At 34.0% G+C, this 22374-nt stretch overlaps 1 protein-coding gene across 1 annotated transcript; it reads left to right on the top strand.

The window, feature by feature from the left end:
- Nucleotides 1-11421: 11421 nt before the first annotated feature.
- LOC126617489 (uncharacterized) lies at nt 11422-21974 on the top strand. The gene is made up of 3 exons (XM_050285584.1): nt 11422-12013; nt 12090-12151; nt 21634-21974. The coding sequence occupies exons 1-3, from the start codon at nt 11760-11762 to the stop codon at nt 21687-21689; spliced, it is 372 nt and encodes a 123-aa protein (XP_050141541.1). The 5' UTR covers nt 11422-11759; the 3' UTR covers nt 21690-21974.
- The last annotated feature ends 400 nt before the right edge of the window (nt 21975-22374 follow it).

The raw sequence follows: 22374 nt of genomic DNA, 5'->3' as shown, positions 1-22374 counted from the left end.
GAAACAGAGGAGGAGCAGAGCCTCCGTTTTAATGGGTCCAAAGAAACTAAGGCAGCGGAAAGAACTTGGAAAGTTGGAAGGATAATGACTAATGTGGTATGGGAAAGGGAGGCTGATATTCTGTATTTATAGGTCCAAGGAAAGAACAATTATTTCTTTTGTGAGTATTTTCCGATGTATGTCATGCACCCAACAAGAAGGAATGGTTAGATGTACGGTTAAGAATTCAAGAACAAAAATATGATGACTAAGAATTTTAACGCATAGGATAACAAATCTCCTTTCTTTGTTGTCCGATTTACATTTTTATCTGTTGTCTAATATGTAATCATGGTTTGGATTTCACACAAATTAAAAGGATAATGCTAGAGAGACCAAATTTTTAAATCAAATTTACAAATCAAATAATGTGTCATCAATAAAAAATAAGTAAATTAACCGACACTTATTAATAATCCAATTATCTATAACCATATTATTTGATTCAAAAAATTTGACATCCCTAGCATTACCCAAATTAAAATGTAATAATGGAGGACAAAGATGGTCTTTGAGAAACAAGTGAGGTATAAATGACCTTTAAAACTTGTCATCAAAGGTTTATTGTAGCTTCCCCGGCTGGGGCCTATGGTTTATAGAAAGCAGAGTCAGACCAGCTAGTCTGCCGTCTTGGACGAGAGATTTTTCAATGTAACCGTCACACGAGGTGTTACACCACATATTCTTATAGAAATTGTGGGTTATGTGTTAAAGGGTTAATAACTTAAAAATTAAATTTTTTTCCACTGGTTGCATAAAAAATACGTGGTGTATCATCCGTGTTTCAGTCACAACTAAAAATTTCTTGTCTTAGACCTCGTTAAGAAAATGCACCTTTCTTCTCATTTACCAGACACATAAAAGGTCCATTTTTTTTCTTCAAGAGGTTGCTTTTTAATTATGGAACTTTAACGAAAAGCACCTGGTACTGTTCACTTTAACGAAAAACCACATTTTTACACTAAAAAGTCAATCCTGGTACTATTCACTTTACCCTTTATTTTGTCCTTATCATTAAAACTCAAAGTTTTCAAGTCCTTTTCATTAGTTTTCCTTTTTAATTAAGCACAACAACGCTAAACCAATTCTATTATTATCCCAACATTTATCTCGTGACTTGCATAACACATCGGGTGTAAAACTTTATCAAAAAAAAACCTCAATGCAATTTATCGTAGAACGGTTCATTCACTTTCTAATAGTGGACCTTTTTTACATCCTTAAACGACGCCCAACATAAATATAGTGCCCCAAATGCTACCTAGGACCTATGGCACTTGAGTTTGAATTTCAGTTTGGAGTCGTAATTGACATAATTCATATTTTTCAGTTTGGAGTCCTAATTGACATTATTCATATTGTGGGGCCCCTAGCTCAATGGACGGCAACGTCGGGATAAGAACTTCTAGACTTCTTGGGTTTCTTGGGATGCAAGTTTACTATTCACAGGAGAGCTGGGTCAGTTTTTATCTAAAAATTGGATGGCAAAAGTTTTAGGGAATTTTAACGAAAAACTTCAGGTACTGTTTATTTTAACGAAAAATCACATTTTTACAATAAAAAAGCAATCCTGGTACCATTCATTTTACCCTTTATTTTGTCTTTATCGTTAAACCTTAAAATTTTCAAACTCTTTTAATTAGTTTTTCTAAAATTTTAACCCCGTTTCAAGATGTGAATATGGAAGACATTGAGCAGCAATAGTCAATAGCACACACAATCGTGGTGGATTTGTTAGTGCTTTGTGCTAGTGAGCAAGACCTTGACTACCTTTTGGGGCACATATGATAATATATAGGTTAATTCCACTTCAGATGACCTAAGTGCTTACCTAATCGTTGGCATACAGAAGCTCTAATCGCACACTTCTCTACAGGTCTCCACTCACTTGCGTCTTTGATTAATGTAGCCTTCCGAGCGAAAAGTACTTATGTGTGACCGCAACACCACAAGTTCGCAACATGGTGTTATTAATCTAGTGTTGCATTTATATTCTAAGATATGGTATAAAAAAACCTATTTTGAAATTTTAGAGCATCTCTAAAGAAGATGTCAAATATAATATGTCAAAATTTTATTTGATGGCTGATGTGGCAAATTGAATACAAGTGCTAAATTCCTTTCTTTTCCAATGGATTGTTTATTTTATTATTTTATTGGGTCTGAAGTTATATTAACTATTAAAAAATAATCAAAATTAATTGTAGTTTTTATTGTATTGGTTGTTAATGGGACCCATGTATTAAAAATTCAATTAAACATATTTCACTCATTCTTTGTTTGCTGTAAAAAAAGACAGCTAAAAAATAAGGAGTTAAATGACTCACATGCCACATCATATATTGCATATCCATTGGAGAACACCTAAATTTCTTTTAATCCTATTTGACATATTTGACATCTTCTTTGGAGATGGTCCTAGAATGCAATTCTGGTAATGAGTGGTTTTACTGAAATTGTTTTTTATTAGAAGTACATTGATATTTTTAAGAAGGGTAATACTAAAAAGACTAAATTTTTAAATCAAAATTTGCAAACCAAATTATGTGTCATCAATAAGAAATAAGCACGTTAATCAAAGATTAAGTAATAATTCAATCATCATCAACAATCACATCATTTGGTTTGCAAATTTGGTTTAAAAAATTTGGTCTCCATAGCATTATTCTTTTAAGAATAATCCATGTTGGTTATTCACTATCTTTTCAAGGCTCCTAATGCGGTCCCGTGAGTTCTTATGATGGATTGGAAGAATTGTCTGGTGACTTCGTCAAATGCAATTTATGTACACATATCTATAGAGAAGGAAATCAGGTTATAGATGCTTTAGCTTCTTTTTGGGCATATATTTATGCTCATACTGGTAGTCCACAATTCCAGATTTTATAGTCTTTACTCATGCTCGTGACATTTCATTTTGTCCTTATTACCATTTTTGTTTATTGTTTTTGTCTTTGTGGGACCTTGGCATATCCCCCCCCCCCCGGGGAGCTTGTTTTTTTTTTCTTTGGTTTACATTTATTTATTATCAATAAGAGAAGGGACGGCCGGGGGTTTTCTGGGTGTAATGGTCCTCACCCCTTCGGAGGAGGGTAGGTGCCTCACATGCGACTATTGAGGAAGAGCTAATCTCACCTAATCTTTCTCCATTTGAAAAGAAAAAAAGTTTGTAGAATTTCAGCGTTTTTTCTCATATCAAATACGATCAAAAGTGTTTTTGATAATCTAAAAACGCTTTTACCATTCTATTTTATCCCCATATTTTCCTTCAATCAATCACCACATTACACTAATAACTAGCTCCCCCCAAATATGTCTAACCCCACATTACATAAAACCCAAACACATGTTTGACAATTGTGTACTATGATCACCTTCCATGAAATTGCCCAACAATCACTATTCACCTTCCTTGGGAAGCCATAGTCTCATAGCCTCATAGCCTCATCCTCCTACTTCAATATTCAATATGAGATCTGTATGAAAACAGATAGTATTAGTTAAAATGCAGGTAGGTCACACTTTTTAAGTCACTTGGGAGCCCTCCGTTGGCCATGGCAGTGTACCTTTTTCTTTGCCACTGCCTTTATAATGTAAAGTATCACTCAATTTTATTCAAGGCGACTTGAATGTCCTAATAGATCCTGTGTTTTAGTGCGGAAAGGGTCAAGTGCATTACTTCTTTAGGGTTACAGATCCATTGGTTTGGGGCCATATGCCTTGGTCCACAGGTTCTTCGTACACCCAAATTTTGTCTCTAGATACCTGTCAATTTTATTTAAAAGAAAACAATCTTACTCAAATATAAAATTACTGCATAGAAGGAAAATAGGCATAAAAAAAAAGGCTTTTTAGCCAAAATGCATAACACATCACTTTGGTCTCTGAGATTTGCATAACACATCACTTTGGTCTTTGAAATTTGAAATCAATAGAAGTGATCCCTGAAATTGTCCACCATTAATCATTTTGGCCATTCCGTGCAAAATTATGTTAAATAAGGATCAAAATAACAAATATATCCTCAATTTAATAAACAATGGACCAAAATGATTTGACAAAAATTAAGGGTATTTCGGTCATTCTATTCTTATTTAATGGAGATTTTTCAAGGAAGGGCCAATATGATTGATAGTGGACAAACTCAGTGACAAATTCTATTGATTTCAAATCTCAAGGACCAAAGTGAGGAGTTATGCAAATCTCATGGATAATTTTGGCCCAAAAGCCTAAAAAAATGAAAAATGGGTGTATAGAAAAAATAATTTCAAACAAAGTAAAAGAAGGGTATTTGTGGCCACTCAATACTACGATATGGTGGTATTCCTCTTCTCTTGAAAGTGAGAGGTTTTATATTTGAATCTCATTGATGGCTAATTCGATACCAAATTAGGATGTTCATTGTGTAGCCTAGCTGAACTCTCCATCTCTTTAGTATAAAAATATCGATATACTCAAAAAAAAAAAATTAGTATTTGTAAAAGTTTAATAAATTATTTTGATTATCCAAAAAGTAAATTAAGTGTACAGATAAACAAAGGTTTCCAAAAACGAAACTTAAAGAGTACGTGGAACCACTCCTAGAATAAATGAGATTTTGATTGCTTTGGGCCCTTGGGGACCCCGGTTAGGTCAACTAGTGCTCACTTTGGCGCCCACATACTCGTATAAATTAACAGTGGGGTCATGGGTCTATGGTCGGTGCTCTTGTGGTAGCCTTGGTTTTCAACATTGTTTCATTATTCATAGTGTCACTTTACCCTAAAGCTATTTTAGAGATCAATTTACATAAACGGATTTGTCATTATATGACGTTTTAGATGAATAATAAATTATCATGTTCAAGTTTATTGTCTCATGTCAATGCATTACATTATTCAAGGTTCTAAAAAATGTTAGGTGCTAGTTGGGTGACGGGCTGGGACCTAGCGATTAGGCGGAGCCTAGGTGGGCACCTAGACGAACTAGGCGGATTTAAGTAAATCTATTATATTTTGTGTAAATAAGTTTCTATTTATACTTAAAATATATGTAATTTCATCATAAACTAGAAAATAGAATAGAATATATATTATGAAGTATTAGAACATAATGAAAACATGGAGATCAAACATATAATGTGTGTTCATTTAAGTGTTCAGTAAGTCTCTTACAATTTATTGGAAATAATAAAATGCAAGATGAAAGTTATCTATTTTCTATCTAAGTGAGTCGCAACCTAGACAAATGTCTAGGCGGGTCTGGGCAGGTTAGGCTGGTGCTTAGGCGGTCGCATCATCAAGTATAGACGTCATTCCTAATTTTCGAACGCTTAGGAATTAATCAGAACGGTAACCAACCGTCTAGCTCTTAATTCTATTCGAGAATTTTTAGAACAATGACATTAATAGACCAAAACAATTCGGTAATAATGAACTTATTTCGGGTAATTGCTCTCATTATTATGGGGCAAAAACTTTTATTGGTTTAGTTTAATTTGTAAAGTGACCCAATATTGTATTCAAGGTGAAGTCTTGTCAATGTACGGAATGTCCCTACTTTGAATATGTTATTTTAATATTGTTCTTCGAAATTGACACTTGGAGGAAGTTATTCAGCACTTTTTTTTTGGTGTGCTATTCACACACCATTTTTTATTTTTTACACATCTTTATTAATTTCTATCCGTTCATCTTCTTTAATTCATCTGATCCGACGGCCGAAAACCAAAAAAATGTGGAAGAAGTAAAAAGAGGTGTATGGATATTACATCCTCTTTTTTTTTATTTGGCCACAATTCAGCAATTTTTGAAATTTTATATTGTGTTATTCTTTTTCTATACGGTCGTTTAAAGTGGTAGAATTAAATTTAGTACTTTGAGTGTAGAGGTAAATGTTATTAATCATTTTAGAAAGAAGTGCAGAGTACCTATTTCTTTTACCTATTTTAAAGTGCAGTGCTATTACCAGCTCTTTTTTGGTTTTTATACAAAGAGTAATGCTAAGAAGATTAAATTGTTAAACCAAAATTTTAAATTAAATAAGGTGTCACCAATAAGAGATAAATACGTTAATTAACATTAAGTAATAATCTAATAATCAATATCCACATCATTTGGTTTACAAAATTTGATTTACAATTTTGATCTTTTTAGCATTACTCTTTAAATATGAGTATGTAAATAGAGTAGTGCTATTTACACATCATTTTTTTGGCTCACACACACCATTGCTAAATTTTGTCCATTGATATTCTTCAATTCATTAAATGTAACAATTGAAAATTAAAAAGTGAATGTGAAAAGTAAAAATAAGTGGTTGGATAACACGAGTGAGGATCCTCGCCATATCCTCTTTGTGAGGATTCCAGGGATTCTCAAATCACATCCGTTCATTGTACATCGTACGGTTAGAAATCATTGTAATTTTTTTATTTAAAATTGAATATAAACAATACCTGAAGAAAACTGACTACACGATGTACAATGAACGGATGTGATTTGAGGATCTCCGAAATCTTCACAAAGAGGATACGGTGAGAATCCTCTCTCGGATAACACCACCCTATAAATAACCAAAACAATGCACCATGTCAAGATGTTGGCCCTAAAAAGGAAAACCCCCCAAAGGAAAAACTGAAATAAGCAAACAAGCCCCGCTTTGTTTAAGCCATTTCCTTTGCTTGATGTATAATTTGTACCATAAACTAACATTGATAATGGGAAAACTAATCATTGGTGGTACTATAAACCAAAATGAAAATCTTTGTTTTTTATTTTTTATTTTTGCAATTTTAAACTTTTTTAAACTCTCATTTGTTCTTATCGATGACAAAGTTGAATAGTCGGTACAACAATTCATTACTAGTTAACATTATTATCGTCTTCAACTTAATTGTATATACAATCTAGTAGGTGTGCGGTTTTACATAAAAAAATATTAGTGCAATTAATGATGAAATCATCGATCTTTAATTGGGTTAGCTTTCCGCGTAAACATTCTTCTATTAGTCCTTGAAATTATTGATGTCTATCAATCATCTAACAATCAAAGTTATGCATAATTTACCATTCAGTACTACAGTTTGGTAAATTCATTTTCACTTGAAAATGAGAGGTCTTTAGTTCAAATCTCGTAAATGGCGAATTCGATATCAAATTAGGTTACCCATCGTGTGGTTTAGTCGAATTCTCATTCCTTCTAGTGTAAAAATATCGATATACTAAAAAAAAAAAGTTATGCATGATTTGTTAATGGTTGTATGTATTTAAAGTTTGCTTTTAAATTTTATGTTGATGATAACGAGGGACTTAGATTAAGATAATTAGTTTTCATTTTACTTATTTTTGTTTTTATTTATTTATTTGTTTATTTATCATGCATGCATGCATGGTAGATTAGTGGGACGCGCTTTTGCTTGCCCTACAAATTGACACAATTTTACATCATCACACAATTTCTTGTGCCAAACTCTTTGAAATCGAATATTTTGCAACATCTCGCAATCGTCACAAGCCCTCCTGACAATGACGTAGTTTTCTCTACGTCTCAGACCAAATGAAGTGATTTTTCATTATTTACATTATTTGATTGAATTTTTCAAAAATTGCCAAATGATCCAAACCGTGTTCGCTGACATTTTTCTATCTAGTCCTCCCACACATACATTAATTTAATTTGGAATATCATATATGATGATACTAATTCTTTTTATTTGGTGTGAAAGTGATAGATGAAATAGCATGACTTTAGCTTTTGTATGATATGGTGAGGTTAAAAAATGTTTGGAACATGTAGAATATAAGACCCAGCCAAATATCACCATTCTAAATAGGAATGCATCTACATCTGGATAAAAAGAAATATATAAGTAAAGAACAAATGGAAATTGATCAAAATTATTATTATTAATTTCAATTGTTGGGATGATAGCTTTTTAGTATGTCGTTGGTAGCCGATCTAGCTTGATTCGATGATGGTTGCGGACTCATGGACATATCTGTTATCGAATCGCCTTTCACGGCCAAGTATGTAATGGAGACACTTTGATTGGGTTGTCATTGACGCAAATCCGGTTGCAGAGGGGCAAGATTTGTGCGCCTTGCTTTGTCTTTGTGGAGATGAGCTGACCATGGTTTTCTTCTTGGCTTAGTTGTATTTTGTGTTTGTGTTTGTGTATGTTTGTGTTGCCTAGCGGTTTGTGCGGCCTCACATCTTTACGATGACTTTGTGTGTTCTTAGGTTTTGGATATGTTATCACTGATTTATTGTGGCAAACTATATATCGATGGTTCATGTGTTCCTTCGTTCACTGTGGTTGCCATATAGGGGTTAATTAAGTTTGCTTGTTGTGCGTGTATTCTCTTCATATCAAGAATTTGATCACTGAAAAAGATGTCCTCAATTGACACCCTTCTTATTAGTTTTTTCGTATAAATAAAGTATCCCTATCATTTATTAAAAAAAACTATAACCCTACAAAATCCATAATACTTTAAAATTATTGATGTTCCTTTTTGGGAACTAAGAACAAATTAACTAAACCACATTTCTCTGTACACTTTAATGTCTCCTTCATTACTACAATTATAATCCCACATTTCTTCTATGCACCTACGGACACGTGTTGCTAAATTAAGTTCCTCCTATATTGTTATTTTGATTAATTAACAATATCCAAGAACATTTTTTTCTGAATTAATTAGCTCTTAGTTTGTCGGAGGCCTCCCTTAAACCAAACCCTAGCATATACTATATGATGTGGGATCGGGTCAACTTTGGTGGCGGACTTCAGTTTCGATGGCTGCACTTTGAAAGGTGCATCTCTTTCTATCTGAAAAAAGAGGCACTTCATCACATCAACCTAGCTAATTGGATAACACACAATTATTGTTGATAAGATTCATACTTTTTATATACCAAACATGTACGATATATAAGAAATAATACGAAATGCTTGCAAACAAGCTACATGTGGTAAATGAAAACAAATCGATCCATTGATCGTAAGAAAAACTTTCATGTCTCGAATTTACTGTACTCCTCTCTTCCTATAAACTCGTCAACTGATCAGATTTGGAAAAAAGAGATGAATATACACTTAAACTTGTGTAAGTTATTCTTGTATATTTCAAGTTAATAAAGTTATTAGTCCTACCAAAAAGTTATGGGTCGATACATACCATAATCATTATGCATCACAATGACATGGCATAGAAAAAAATTCGTAAAATCAAATGACGAGGAATATTGCCTCAACTCTAATTGGTCTCCTGAACACTAATTTGTTCTTGGCCTAGACTTGATTTTGTCATCATGTCAAAAATAAAATATATAGCAATTAATGTCAACTTATTAGGTACTACTTGAGATGTGAGATGTGAGATTTTGAGCCCACAAAATCTAATATCTATTGTCCTCGTTTACTTTCAAATTCCTGTGTTTGAGTGAGTATAATGCACGTTAAAGAGGGAGGGACGCGGTTTTCATGTAGGATAATATAATATAAACAAAACGTTGCAAAAAGTTTTTAGCTTTTTAGCTAAAATGGTCTCTGAGATTGGCGTAATTATTAACATTAATCGCTGAGATTTGAAATTGAAAGAAATTGTCCCTGAGTTTATTTACTACCAATTATTTTGGTCATTTCGTAAAAAATTATATCAAATAAGGATAAAATGATAAAAATACCCTCAATTTTAATAAACAATAGGCCAAAATGATTAGTCAAAATTTGAGATTATTTTTATCATTTTATTCTCATTTAATGGATATTTTTCATGAAATAACCAAAATGATTGATGATGGATAAACTCAGGCACCACTTCTACTAGATTTCAAATCTCAAATACTAAAGTGAGGAATTATGTAAACCTCAGGAACCATGTAAACCAAAAAAAAAAACCTAAGTTTTTACAAAATCTCCGTGATCATCCCAAATATAAATTCATTTTGCTCTTTGTGATTTAGAACCATAAGAGCTGCATGCAAAATTATGATATATATATTTGCAAGGGTCCCACGCGTTTGATTGTAAATTTTCTTCTTGCCGGCCAATAAATTACTAAATTTGACTGTAAATTTTCTTCTTGCCGGCCAATAAATTACTATAAAATTGGTTGCTACTGCTTCTCTAAATCTCTAAAATTGCTTGTTACATGGAACAAATTAACATAAAAAATGAAAATAATTAAGAATATAATTGTGACATCCATCCATCTCTTTCTTTCGTAATGTATCCGAATATTCCAACACCGCGTTATATGACATGATTTAGAGGCCCACACATTTAACTTGTTTCCAATGGTTCATTTGTAGATGCTTAATGTTTTTTCATAACTAATAACGAAGGAAAAAGGTAAAAAGTTATGGTTTATCTGAGCTGAGGTATTGGAAAAATCATTATGTGCCCTGCACCAAAAAGTGATATAGAGCTCCTGCTTTCAAAATGGCCAAATTATATTTTTGTGAAAATATTTTTATAATTAATATTTAACAAAAATACAATTGAATTTTGAAAACAGGGTAAAGTGCACATAACTAATGCTTCTTTCAAGAAGCATTTTAAGTGCAATTGGAACTTAACAAATATGTTCTCTTAAAGTGTTTTCAGTTATTTTAAAAGTACTTCCAAACAAGTTTATAAACGGTTCACATGTTATTATATAAATGTAGACCATGAATTTGTTAAGTTTTATGATGGAATATGAACAAAATCAATCTACGTATTATCATATAAATGGATATAATTATGCATGTGGCGATGTTTCAGTCTAATGTCTTCAAAACGTCATTGACCCAAAAGATTCATATGGCCATCTTTTGAATCAATAATATTTATGTTAAAAATAAATAAATAAGAGTGGGCCCCGCCCCTTCAAACCAACCATATGATGTTTTGGGTCATTGTTATCCACGTGGAAAGTTTTTATACGACATGTACCATATTATTCAATTGCATTTCTAATTGAGAAATGATTTCTAAGCTAGAAATGCACCATGACTCCCAAATCCCATCATCTTCAATTTCCTCAACCAAACATACTTCAAGATCGTATTATAACTGTGCAACGCTATGCTTACAGTCTATTTATACTATAATTTGTACTATTTTGCTAATAAAAATAGAACCCACTAACACATATTTATTTCATCTCTATTAAAAACATAGTACGAAGAAAAGGTAAGAGTAACATTTTTTATTCTAATTCGTTTAACATTTAGGTGACAAAATGATGCTTTGTTAGTGTGGTGCCTAGTTAAGACTCCAACAACAAAAGAGAAACGAGGTAATTAGGAAGATTTTCTATTTTTATATTTAAACGCCCAACAAATTTAATTACATAAAATATTCATCTTTTGACTAGTATTGCAAACTCTATTGGTAAAAACATGCAATTTTTACAGTTAATTTTATTTTTCAAACGATAGAATACTTTATTAAACTCAAATAGAGACGCATACATCGAATGCCAAAACATTGAACAACCAATCTAGTTCTGAAACAAGGTAAATCTTAGTGAGCAAGCCAAGTCTTTTGCGCCAAAATGCAAAATGCCTCTATAAAACCATCCACTCAAAATCCCCAAAGCACATTCACTTTGTTACAATTCACTCTCTTTCTTTTCCGTCCAAGAAAATCCTCTTTTTGTTCATCCCCTCTCTCTAGACTCTAGAGAGAGAAAAAGCCTTCAACTAAACACTCTGTTCTTCTGCTCTTGTCCTCACCCTTCAAATTCATCATGTCGAATTCGAAAAAACTGGAAATCCCAGGTTCCAAGTCCAAGCACGGCCGAAATCGAAGGCTCCCTCCCAGGAGGGGACAGATCAAGATCAAGATATTTAAGGAATTGGTCAAGTTCTTGGCTCCCATGGCGGGCGGGGGAGCTCGAAAGCCGAGGGAAAATGGAGCAGTACCCACTTGGGGTTTCAGCTGGGGTTTGGGTACTGCTCCGAAGCTCAGTCTGATCGCTCCGGATCCCTCATTTTCTGAAAAGTGAGCTTCTTGTTAACTTTGTATACTATAGTTTTGTTAATTTTTTTAATTTATTTGGTTTTGAGTTTATGGGAAGGAATTCTGTTCCGCATCACCCGTCTACACAAGACACGCGAAGAGGGACCTCATTGCATTCAGGTACCAGTACCACATGGACCCACTTTGGAAGACCTGAATGCACGAATCTTTCTTAGTGTGTGTCTTGAGCATATGACGTGACACGAAATTTATATTCAGAATTTCTCGGACATGAGGCATTGAGGTTGGGGGTTAAGAGAGAAATTTGGGGAAGTGGGTTTGCTGCGTTGGTGTGTGCCCGTAGGCGATTTAGATTTTGCTGCAGAAGTGATGTAGGCCTTCAGCGTTTTGTTTAGTATTACAGTGATTTAGAACAAGAAGTGGCTGTTTTTCAGCTTTGTAATTTTACTGTGTTTTCAATGTACCCATTTTGTTCAAATAAAATACTTTACCTTCCAATTTTATCGCCAGATCTGTGTTGCTTGGTATGTTGGGAGTTGGATTTGAGCATTAATTTCAGTAAAATAACAGCCCCTTGTTGGGTACAAAGCAGCTTTTGGTACCTTTGATCGGTCGTATTCGGACATTTTTCAACGTACACAAAACACAAGACATTACACTATGTGTTATAATATAAATGATGATACAATGTAAAAATATTTCATATTATCACTTATATTATAATATGTAATTTACCGGCTTGTGTTCTGGGTGATTGATGATGCTCTAATTTTCCTTATCCTGAAATTGTTAAAGATATAGTTAATACACCTACCATAATAATTCCGTCTTTTTAAGCCTAAAATAGTGATTGTAAATAATTTTTGGTTCTTAAATTGAAGGATTATTGTTAAATGCCCAAACAAATGGAGGATTAAATATATATAATATTAGGGAAAGCGCCTTCAAGACTCAACTTTTCTCTTATTGCCCGCCCCTTTTTATTTTCAATGTTAAATTGAATGATCAAAGGTCAAAACTAAACATTATATGCAGAAAGTTAAAAATAATATGCTGAAATCATTTCCTTATAAACAGGGATCGATTGCGAAAAAGTGTTTGTCTTTTGGGGGTTTAATGCTAAAAGCCCCTTGTTTATTTAACTTTCTTAATTTTTGTTTCTTTCAAAAAAACCCTAACAATCTTATGTACATTTTGGGGCCAATACTATGAATTTATTAAATTTTAATAAAAACGTTCAAATCTAGACCGAGAAAATTAAAAAGTGACAAAGAAAATTATTAAGTGAGCCACTTCATTACAATTGCACATAAAGGAACTCGAACCACTCCAATTTTGATGCAAATCGTGCAAAGTAACTTCAATACTTACATTCATTTCCAACTCCCACTCAGCACACGGATAAAGATTAGAGGAATCTAAGTCTCATGTACTTTGACTAGTTGGTATTTGGTAGTTGCTAGTTCTTGTGTTCAATGAATTTGATTTGCTTGGAACTTATTTTCCTTTTATTCTATGTATGCGGGAATTTTAGCGCGTTTTAGGATAAGGTGATTAACAACAAGATTAGTATAATTTGGAAACTTTCTAAGTTAATTGAGGAAATCAATGGGATCTTATTGGTACACAATTATCCAACTAGTTATGTCTTGGTGGTCGCTTTCTAATCATTTATTCCAAATTTTTTTGTAGGGAAAGATGAGAAAAGATGGTTGTAGGCACAAAAAAATGTTTGTTAAATTATTAGATACTTGAAAAAGCTCAAAGCTTAGTGTAGACATGTAAATTTCGGTGCTATAAATACTCACCAACACATTAAATTTTGATATTCACGACTTAAGTGGCATGCATGCGCCATGTGTCTCACAAATCTTACAAATGGCATATGACTCATCGAGACCGAACGAGTCGTCAAGGGTGTCACCCGTCACCATTTGACGGATTGTAATTAAGGAATTATCTTAGATTAAAACATTGTCTTTTTAGGCAACGATTAAGAAGAAATTGTATTCAAGTGATTGATTAGTCAATGGATTTTCGTCTAAAGAACTTGTATTCAATTCGTGATTAGTCAATGGCTTTGGGACTACGTGTCTAATTGGTGTGCGACAAAGATTGAGAAAGTATGAAGACAAATTAGGCTGCTAATATAGGCAAAGCTAAAATTTGAAGTCGTTTGGAAATGTTTGTTTCGGTTCACACTTCACATTAATTGCCCCTCTAAATTCCAAAGGGTGCTTAATGATGCTTGGTGATATAAATTAAGGTATATGGATAAAACTCAAGTGTTAACAATTGCTTAGCTTGTTTCTTATCTTTTTTTCCTAGGCTCATTTACCAAACAAAAAACATACATAAAAACCCTAGACGTCTGAAGCAAAAATCAGAGAAAAATTATCTGTCGCCTCCTTGTTTTGGCTTTGTTGGAGTTGGTGGAAATCATCTTGACAATCATTTTTGGTATTTCTCCTCTCTTCCTTTCCATTTACTTTGTTTCGGTGTGCTACATCTCCTGTGAATTTATGTTTGAATGGTGGAGCTGTTTGATTTGCGTAATCTTCTTCACTTGGTGTTCTAGGATCGTGACAGTGATTTGCTGATACTTCATTGCAATATTTTAAATCTAATTTGCAATTACCCTTTTAGAATTGAGTTCTTCATGATATGTATTTGTAATGTCATTTTTTTCAAAGATATTATCTTCTTTAAGAATTTGACTGAATCCGGCAATGAATCTGGACATGATGTTGTACTGCTAGTCTTTTCGGTCTTCGAGTCTCCTTCGATGTGTACTACTACGTTCTAAATCTTTATGCGAATGAAGAATTTGTCTTAACACCAAGGCTTTTGTAATACGGGTTGAAATTTCATTTGATTAAACAAACAAATCAAACGACTTATTAGCTAATGCTAACCATCAGATTAGAATAAGCAACTCTCTCTTTAATTATTTGTCACTTTCATTATCCTTCTGAAAGAAAATTAGGGAATGATCGATGCTTATGTGTCGCATATGTCATGCAGTGAGCCACTACACTAGTATTGGTTTGTTGCGTATCGTTTTTGTGACAAATTTGTATTGGTGCACTTTGATTGTAGTAGTCGTGTAGGGGTTTTAATTAATCGCTTGTTTGTGCAAATTCACTCCAAATCAATGTATTGGTCACTAGAGCAATGTACCCAATTAGCACCCTTGTATTTGTTTATGATGATCAATGAAATACCACTATCGTTTCTTGTAAATGAAAAGAAAAAACATCACAGGGAGGAGGGATCACAATATGCTTGCATCACATGAAGTTGAATAGGGATCCCATTCTTCCATATATTAGGGAGTTATGGGATCTAGCCATGTTGTTTTGCTTGTAAGGACAATCGATCATGCGTGTGTTAGTGACAACTAATTACGTTGTAAATGAGTGACAATCAATCATGTGACACAATACAAATCAAAATTAGACGGCCAATTGTAATTGTTCCCAAACAAATTAGTCTCCCCCTAAAAGGACTTGTGTACATGGAACATGCACGTTGCGGTATATGCAGGAGTAGAAAATAATGATGTGGGAGGAATAAATTCAATTGAAGTCCAACGTTATTGTTATCCGAAACTCAATTAAAGTCCAACGTTATATAATAGTGTGAAGGATTGACTAATTAATCCCATGTGTGTATTGACATTTCCCTCACAAGTCTCGTACATTTTTTTTTTCCTTTAAAAATGAGAACAACTAGTGGCAAGCCATGATTATCGATTTTTTTCGGGGGTCGGGAAGACTCACATAGACATTTCAATCTCCCCTGGCCACAAGTCTAGCTTCCACACCAGCAGCGGGTTTCGAACCCGAGAACTCCGGTTTTTTGTTTTAAGGAAGCCTCATAATTCGTCATTTACCATTAGTCAGAAATCTAGTACATTGACAAAAGATATTTATACAACCAAATATAGAACGTCCAAAGAGTTATATAAAGAACAAAATTTGGCTACTCAAAGATAAGTAGGAGCTCCTACTCAAAACTCTTAGTGTTTTAATCACAGAGTTTTGTGCTTATGATTTATGATCAGAACCATTTATATTTTGAATCAATAATATTTATGTTAAAAAATAAATAAATAAGAGTCCCCCCCCCCCCCCCCTTCTCTCTTCAATCCTACGATATGATATTTTAATTCGTTTGACATTTAGGTGACAAAATGAACCTTTATTAATGTGGTGATAGTTAAGACTCCAACAATAAAAGAGAAACGAGGTAAAGGAAGATTTTCTATCTTTATATTTAAACGCCCAACAAATTTTAATATATATATATATATATATATTGTCAAAGAACAAATTTTATTATATAAAAAATTCATCTTTTGACAAGAATCGCAAACTCTAGTGGTAAAACATGCAACTTTTACATTTTTTTTTTCAAACGATAGAATTTTTTTAAGGGAACTTTAACGAAAAGCATATGGTACTGTTCACTTTAACGAAAAACCACATTTTTACACTAAAAAATCAATCTTGATACTATTCACTTTACCTTTTATTTTGTCCTTATCATTAAAACTCAAAGTTTTCAAGCCATTTTCATTAGTTTTCCTTTTTTTTAAAACTCAAATAAAAACGCATACATCATACGTTAAACATTGAACAAACAATCTAGTTCAAAACGGCTCCATCTACAAAAGTCACTCTTGTGAACTCTTTGTTTTCTTCAAATAGGCTACCAACGTAAAATTTAAAAAGAATATGTCCTTTTCCGGCATACGAAAAATAGCTTGATTGCGGAGTTTTATGTACTTGCGCAGTTTTATCTACAGACTCCACATATGCTTCTAGAATGTCTTAGTGAGGAAGCTAAGTCTTATGCAACAAATGCAAAGTGCCTCTAGATGCTCTAAGTCAGCAAGCTGAGTCTTGTGCAACAAAATGCAAAATGCCTCTATAAAACCATCCCCTCAAAATCCCCAAAGCGCATTCACTTTGTTACAACAATTCACTCTCTTTCTTTTCCGTCCAAGAAAATTCTCTTTTTGCTCATCCCCTCTCTCTAGACTCTAGAGAGAGAAAAAGCCTCCAAATAAACACTCTGTTTTCCTCTGTTCTTCATCTCTTGTCCTCACCCTTCAGATTCATCATGTCGAATTCGAAAAAACTGGAAATCCCAGGTTCCAAGTCCAAGCACAGCCGAAATCGAAGGCTCCCTCCCAGGAGGGGACAGATCAAGATCAAGATATTTAAGGAATTGGTCAAGTTCTTGGCTCCCATGGCGGGCGGGGGAGCTCGAAAGCCAAGGGAAAATGGAGCAGTACCCACTTGGGGTTTCAGCTGGGGTTTGGGTACTGCTCCGAAGCTCAGTCTGATCGCTCCGGATCCCTCATTTTCTGAAAATTGAGCTTCTTGTTAACTTTGTTTACTATGGTTTTGTTCATTTTTTATTTATTTATTTGGTCTTTGAGTTTATGGGATGTGACCGGAGATTCTTGGGTAAGGAATTCTGTTCCGCATCACCGGTCTACAAAAGACACGCGAAGAGGGACCTCATTGCATTCAGGTACCAGTGGTCCAGTACCACATGGACCCACTTTGGAAGACCTGAATGCACGAATTCTTCTTAACGTGTGTCTTGGACTTACGAGTGACGTGACACAAAATTTATATTCAGAATTTCTTGGACACGAGGGATTGAGGTTGGGGTTAAGAGAGAAGTTTGGGGAAATGGGTTTGCTGTGTTGGTGTGTGCCCGTAGGCCTTTTTGTTGCCGAAGTGATGTAGGCCTTCAGGGTTTTGTTTAGTATTTACAGTGATTTAGAACAAGAAGTGGTTGTTTTTCAGCTTTGTAATTTTGCTGTGTTTTCAATGTACCCATTTTGTTCAAATAAAATACTTTACCTTCCAATTTTATTGCCAGATCTGTGTTGCTTGGTATGTTGGGAGTTGGATTTGAGCATTTATTTCAGTAAAAGAAAAGCCCCTTTTTGGGACTTTTTCAACATATACAAAACACGAGACATTACATTATATGTTATAATATAAGTAACGATACAGTGCAAAAATATTTCATATCATCAATTATATTATAATATGTAATCTATCGGCTTGTGTTTTGGGTGATTGATGATGCTCTTATTTTCCTTACCCTAAAATTGTTAAGATATAGTTAATACACCTACCATAATAATTCTGTCTTATTAGGCCTAAAATAGTGATTATAAATAATTTTGGGTTCTTAAATTGAAGGATTATTGTTAAATCCCCAAAAAAATGGGGGGACTATATATATATATATATATAATATTAGGGAAAGTGCCTTCAAGTCTCGACTTTTCTCTTATTGCCAGCCCTTTTTTTATTTTCAATGTTAAATTGAATGATCAAGGGTCAAAACTAAACAGGATATATATATAGAAAGCCCCTTGTTTATTTAACTTTCTTAATTTTTTTTTCTTTCAAAAGCCCTAACAATCTTATGTACTTTTGTGGGCCAATACTACGAAGGAAAAGGTCGAGGAGGAGACTCTGAACCTCGGGAACTTGGTCTTCTAGGCAGTGAGTAGAGGAGCAAAACCAAGCCTGAGAGAACTAAGAGCCAGAGAGGGTGAGTTTGAGAGCGACATAAGAGAGATTTGTGAGAGAGAAGTGAAACGGAAAAAAAGAATCGAGAAGATACAGTTGAAATAGAGGGTCAGTCAATGATCGATGCGTGAAATCGAAAGGGTAAAACCGCCTGATAGGTGCATTATTTATCACATTTTCAGGTTAATTCTCACTAAGTTTTGTTAAAGAATTGGTCTTAAAAGAGCCTTACTACTTTCCTTTTCTCTGTTTCTGTCAATCTGCGCATGCAGGACATTTTTGATGATAATTTGACTTTTCGGAGGAGTTTTGATGCAAGGACAATTGGAGAAGGAAGCTAAGAGATGGAAGATCATTGTGTCCAAATTTCGTAATTTTTCATGGAGTCAAACGTTCCAGTTTTACAAATCAATCCCACAGAAGTCACTGTCCCGTCAGAACTGCGCAGTTGTGGGAGAATGAAGATTTGGAGGCTTTCCCGATTTTTCCTAGTGATGTGGGATATATTCCTGGAAAGATAAGAGATAAAGCTACGTTTTCCATATTTTTACAGATTTTTCCAGAAGATAAATCGGCTCCAAATCTGGCGTGCAAGTCAGATGCCGTGTTTACCAAGTCAAGAGGAACTCTTTCCTAATTTGTTTTATTAATTACTTAGGAGTCTGTTTTCTTTTAGGATAGTTTTTATCAGACTTATGAGGGTTTTATTAGGATATAAAAAGGGCCCGAGGGTGTCCCAAGGAGAAGCGAGAAGGGGAGAAAAACGAAATACACAAGGAAGATTCGTCCAAAGTGAAGACAGGCTGTTGAGTGTGTTCTTACCATTCTTTTCCGGATTTTATTTTTTTCCATGATTTCTGTTGTGATTTTTATTATGACCATGTGTAACTAAACTCGTCTTCTAAGGTTTATGATGAAGCCATGACATGATTATTTCCGAATTATTTTGTTGATTATTATTTGATTACATGCCATGTTTAGTTCTTAATCTTTGTGCTTAATCTATTCTAGATTTACATGTTCTTGTGATTGGCCATCATTGTGAACTTGTTTCTAGATAATTAGATAAATCTGAGAGGATGACCAATATCAATTAGGTTTATTGGAACTAAGATTAGGAAGAGTAGACAAACTAGTGAGGATAATCAATATCAAACTAGTCCTGCTTGGTTGACATAATTCTTCTGTGTTTAATGGGTTTGTATGTGTTTAACTGTATGCCTAACCAATAGGATATAGTTTTCATGTATAAGCACACGAGTGGATGCCTGACCAAGGATCAATTCATATCTTAGAAAGAACAACCTTAAATGTTGGCATGGTAATTGGATAGTAATTGGCTTGAAGGAAAGGGAATAGGATTGTTATTGGTGGATTCATAACCTTAGGCTTTCATCACATTAATTTCTTTTAAACTTTCTTTTGTTGCGTGTTTTCATTATTCACATTCTTAGTCTAATTTGAAGTAAAGTTTCAATTATTATTCATAATCAATTAATCAATCATTCGTTCCTTAGTTAAGTTAAGTTTCGCGTAATCAACTGGTTGAATTGGCATTAAAGGCAATCTCTGTGGGATCGACCTCGTATTTGCGTTTATTTCTACAATTGATTCGTGCGCTTGCGAGTTTAATTTGGTTTAAATTAATCTATTATTTAGGTTAGTTTAAATTTACATCACCGCCCTTCCACCATACAAAAACCAAGACAAACCAATTTGAGACAAATATTTGGAGAGCATTTTCGTCATGCTACTGTTAATGAATAGTAACATTTGATTTGAGTTTTAGTATATATAAATAAATATATAATTTACATAAAACAGATTTACCGTTACATAACGTTTTAATTTAATAATAAATTATCATGTTTAAGTTTGTTGTCTTATGTTATTGCACTGCAATACAAGACCAAAACAATTCGGTAATAGTAAACTCATTACGTGTAATTGCTCTCACAATTCTGGGGCAAACACTTTTATTGGTTTGGTTTAATTTGCCCAATATTATATTCAACATGAAATCTTGTCAATGTACGGAGTGTCCCTACTTTGCTTATGTTATTTTAATATTTTTCTTCGACATTGACAATTGGAGGAAGTTATTCAGCGAGGGATCCTTCTACTCTTCCCTCTCCCTCTTTCGTGCTGTCTCCCTCTCCCTCTCTCTCTCTATCCAACTGCGAAACCCACAATCTGGGTTTTGCTTCTTTTTTTTTTTAATTAAACTTTTTTTAAAATAATTATTTTTTTGAATTTTTAATTTTCACATGGACCTCTTAATGACACGTGACGTTCAGTTATTATCTATATAGGCGTCATGTCAACATTTAATATACTAAATGTTGAAAACCATAAAATATGATGGAATAAACGGAGATTTACCCTAAAAAGAATATGTTCTTTACCGGCATACGAAAAATAGCATGAGAGTTCAAGCCAGCCACTACAAAGTGCCACGTCTTGAAATACGGCCACTCCAAATAGCATGAAAGTTCCACCAAAAATCCCTAAACAAAACAAAATGCCTTTAAAACCATCACACTCTCTTTCTTTTTCGTCGAAGAAATTCTCCTTTTTCATCGCCTTCAACTAAAAACTCTGTTCTCCTCTGTTCTTCTGCTCTTGTCGTCACCCTTCAAATTCATCATGTCGAATTTGAAAAAACTGGAAATCCCAGGTTCCAAGTCCAAGCACAGCCGAAATCGAAGGCTCCCTCCCAGGAGGGGACAGATCAAGATCAAGATATTTAAGGAACTGGTCAAGTTCTTGGCTCCCATGGCGGGCAGGGGAGCTCGAAAGCCAAGGGAAAATGGAGGGTTCCTGAGCTCCAGCTCCCAAACCCCAGCTGAAACCCCAAGTGGGTACTGCTCCGATGTTCAGTCCGATCGCTCCTGATCCCTCATTTTTCTTAAAATTGAGGTTCTTGTTAACTTTGTGTAATATAGTTTTCTTCATTTTTTTAATTTATTTGGTCTTTGAGTTTATGGGATGTGACCGGAGATTCTTGGGTAAGGAATTCTGTTCTGCACCACCCGTCTACATAAGACTCGCGAAGAGGGATATCATTGCATTCAGGTACCAGTACCACACAGACCCACTTTGGAAGACCTGAATGCACGAATCCTTCTTAACGTGTGTCATGAGCATACGAGTGACGTGACATGAAATTTATATTCAGAATTTCTCGGACACAAGGGATTGAGGTTGGGGTTAAGAGAGAAATTTGGGGAAATGGGTTTGCTGTGTTGGTGTGTGCCCGTAGGCCTTTTTGTTGCAGATGTGACGTAGGCCTTCAGGGTTTTGTTTAGTATTACAGTGATTTAGAACAAGAAGGGGTTGTTTTTCAGCTTCGTAATTTTACTGTGTTTTCAATGTACCCATTTTGTTCAAATATAGTACCTTACCTTCCAATTTTATTGCCAGATCTGTGTTGCTTGGTATGTTGGGAGTTTGATTTGAGCATTTATTTCAGTAAAAGAAATGCCCCTTTTTGGGACTTTTTCAACGTATACAAAACACGAGACATTACACTATGTGTTATAATATAAATAACGATACAGTGCAAAAATATTCCATATCATCACTTATATTATAATATGTAATCTATCCGCTTGTGTTTTGGGTGATAGATGATGCTCTAATTTTCCTTACCCTAAAATTGTTAAGAAATAGTTAATACACCTACCATAATAATTCTGTCTTATTAGGCCTAAAATAGTAATTATAAATATTTTTTGGTTCTTAAATTGAAGGATTATTGTTAAATCCCCAAACAAATGGGGGGGGGGCTAAATATATATATATATATATATATAT

Source organism: Malus sylvestris, chromosome 3, assembly GCF_916048215.2.
Source record: "Malus sylvestris chromosome 3, drMalSylv7.2, whole genome shotgun sequence".
Lineage (NCBI taxonomy): Eukaryota > Viridiplantae > Streptophyta > Magnoliopsida > Rosales > Rosaceae > Malus > Malus sylvestris.
The sequence above is the reverse complement of the archived record's forward strand: the minus strand, read 5'-3'. Positions and strand labels throughout refer to the sequence as shown.

Bases quoted from the DNA above. Each gene is read 5' to 3' on its own strand.
- LOC126617489 (XM_050285584.1), top strand. From the start codon at position 11,760: ATGTCGAATTCGAAAAAACTGGAAATCCCAGGTTCCAAGTCCAAGCAC. The intron at 12,014-12,089 runs GTGAGCTTCTTG...GTTTATGGGAAG, and splicing joins GATCCCTCATTTTCTGAAAA to GAATTCTGTTCCGCATCACC. The intron at 12,152-21,633 runs GTACCAGTACCA...CATTGCATTCAG, and splicing joins AGGGACCTCATTGCATTCAG to GTACCAGTACCACACAGACC.